This window comes from Acanthisitta chloris, unplaced genomic scaffold (assembly GCF_000695815.1).
Source record: "Acanthisitta chloris isolate BGI_N310 unplaced genomic scaffold, ASM69581v1 scaffold8269, whole genome shotgun sequence".
Classification (NCBI taxonomy): Eukaryota; Metazoa; Chordata; class Aves; order Passeriformes; family Acanthisittidae; genus Acanthisitta; species Acanthisitta chloris.
Window position 1 is genome coordinate 27,482 of NW_008693022.1, and position 2,593 is coordinate 30,074.

At 37.3% G+C, this 2,593-nt stretch overlaps 1 protein-coding gene across 1 annotated transcript in view; it reads right to left on the reverse strand.

Annotated features, from left to right (window-relative positions):
* BST1 (bone marrow stromal cell antigen 1) overlaps positions 1-1,810 on the reverse strand; it is a 12,095-nt gene extending 10,285 nt beyond the window's left edge. The window contains exon 1 of the mRNA XM_009082905.1: positions 1,490-1,810. Within this exon, the coding sequence (XP_009081153.1) occupies positions 1,490-1,659 (170 nt within the window). The 5' untranslated portion in view covers positions 1,660-1,810. The remainder of the gene's footprint in view (positions 1-1,489) is intronic.
* Positions 1,811-2,593: the final 783 nt, after the last annotated feature.

Consider the following 2,593-nt stretch of genomic DNA (forward strand, 5'->3'; position numbering starts at 1 on the left):
CATTGTGCAGCTTTTCTTTTTATAATGCCATTTTTGGCCTTAATCCAGGAAAGTAGTCCTAATGTCCTGCCTAACTTCATGCTATTCTAGATAACAATTCTTTGAAGAACATGTTCAGCTTCTCAGTTTTAAACATATTTTGTGGAAGTGTCACAGGAATTAATTAGATCACAAAGCTGTCATGAGTATAAGACATATAGAAATACTTTCAAAAATATTTTATTTACATTTCTGAAAGTACAAACCAGTTAATGATAAAGTTAACATTTCTGCAGTAACTATCTTTATGTTGCTTATTTTAGTGTGTTCTGCATTATTAGTCATGTCTTGTTTCACATATAAATGAAGTGCTGTTTGTTAAGTCCAACAGGAATTCTACCTATCCAGAACCCACTGCAAAAACTTTCATACACCTACACAACTGTTAACTGAATCTACATATTTTACATTGTATATTACATTGTAGGTGTGTAGAAATCTACAGTCAAAGTTTCCTTGCACCTTCCACCCGTGACACAATTGTAAATTCACCAAACTTGCTGTTCCACTGAAATTCTACTACCGTGTTATTTGCATTAGGATGATATTTTCTTTCATGGGGAACTTGAAACAAAATACTTCTGATAAGGTAAGGGTGTCATTGGGCAGAAACATACTGCTTTGCCTTTGTTAAAAGCCACAAACCTGTTGTCAGCCCTGTATCTTCCTTTTTTTTTCAGCAGAAACTGAAAATGGGACGTTGGGTGAAGAAAGTTCTGTTTGTCATATAAATCTAACCCTATTTAAGACCATGATTCAAAGCTGCAGGAACCCAGACAGGTCCTCTCTGGAAATACCTCTTCAAACTAGCAGGAAAAGATTTTAGTGCAGAATAAAGGGCTGAACTCCAGGAGACTGTCCTTATTATTTTTCCTTTTAACTGAAGCCCATACAATGCAAGGAAGACAGAAAAAGTGGTCATTTTAGCAAAGTCTGTGATTTACCTCCTGTTTAGTGTAATTAACACAGCCAATAAAAGCTCATGGATAATCCTCCTTGAGCATTTGAATACTACTTGGTTTTTCAGGTGGATAAGCTAACAGCCGCCTTCAGTACCCCAGCATAGCTATAAAGGGAGGTGCTTCCTTTCTTACATGACCTGATATACAAGGCATGCAAAATGAATCTTGTCTTCCCAGGAGCACTGTAAAATTTGGTGCTTCAGAAACACCATCCACAGTTTCTGGGTGGTATTCTCTTTACAGAACACCGTGGCAGCAGAGGAGGAGAAATGCGAAATAAAAAGTTGAAGGGCTATAAATCTTGCCTTAATTACACCACTTTACTTAATATGACATCTGTCAAAGTTAAGTTTCTGTTTCCAGACAGCTACAAGCATGTTGGCTTCAATAGGATCACTCTCATGTCTAGGAGCATAACATTAGACTTCTGATTAATAACCATTCCATGCAAAACACAAAAAACTAATCCAGAAACAAGCAAAACTTACCCAACAGCAGGATTCACAATTCTAATATAATCATAGCATCTCCCAATGACAATATTTTCCAGGTTTTGAGTTGTACCTTCACCTTTCCATTTCCTTCCCTGCACTTGTGAGAAACTGCTCATAAACAGAACAGAGGCAAGAAAAGGAGGCAAAAAAAGGGTCTTCATCATGAATTCTTGGCAACCCAAGTTCTTAAAAAAAAACAAAACAAAAATAAGGAATAAGAAAAGGAGAGTTAAATGATACAATTTAAATGGAAACCTGCAGGCTTAACATTAACATTTTCAATACTAGCTATAGCTCTGTACACAAAAGACAACATTAAGTAGAAATGTGTACCTTGCAGAGAACTGCAACTTGTTTCCCGGAGCGATTGCAGCACAGGGATACATCACTTCCTCATGCCTAAACTGTTCTCCACTTCAGAAAAAACAGAAACTTTTAAAGGCCATCACATTGCCATCTGGTGATAACTGGGAAGAATTACAATGTTCCTGTGAGGGGAGGAAACCCCCCTTACCACTTCAGCACTTACAATGCCTTTGGTTGGCCATGCTACACCTTCCTAAACTACCACAAGTGCTTGTAAGCAACATGTTTTAAACCAGTTTCTTTTCATTTTAAAGGGCCTTTATTTATTTCTCTCATGGGTGAAAAAAATGCTGAAATACACATCAGGAACAAAAAAAAAACCCCAAACCTAAAATATGCAGGTGCATAAATGATCTCATAAACACCCAAATACTCAAGTGATCTTGTATCACACATGGTGGTAATATTAGTCAGCTTTTTTTCCATCTTGCCTCTGGATACTGACAGTGACATTTTGATGCAATGATATGTGGTTTAAAGTCTTCTTTGTGTACAAAACCGCTTTGCAGACAGGAATCAGTCATAATGAGAAGCAGAAGGATTAAGATATACTTCCTATGTGCTGAACAAATCTCTTCAGCTTTGGCACTTTGCAAGTCATTGAGGGGATACTGCTCAGTGCAGCTTGTCACTTATGTATTCAGAAGGAGTAAATAAGGGAAGAATAAGAGAAAATAAGAGAGAAAAATAGTCACCATCTGTGGATCCAGAGTGGTCCCAGCAGCTTTGAAC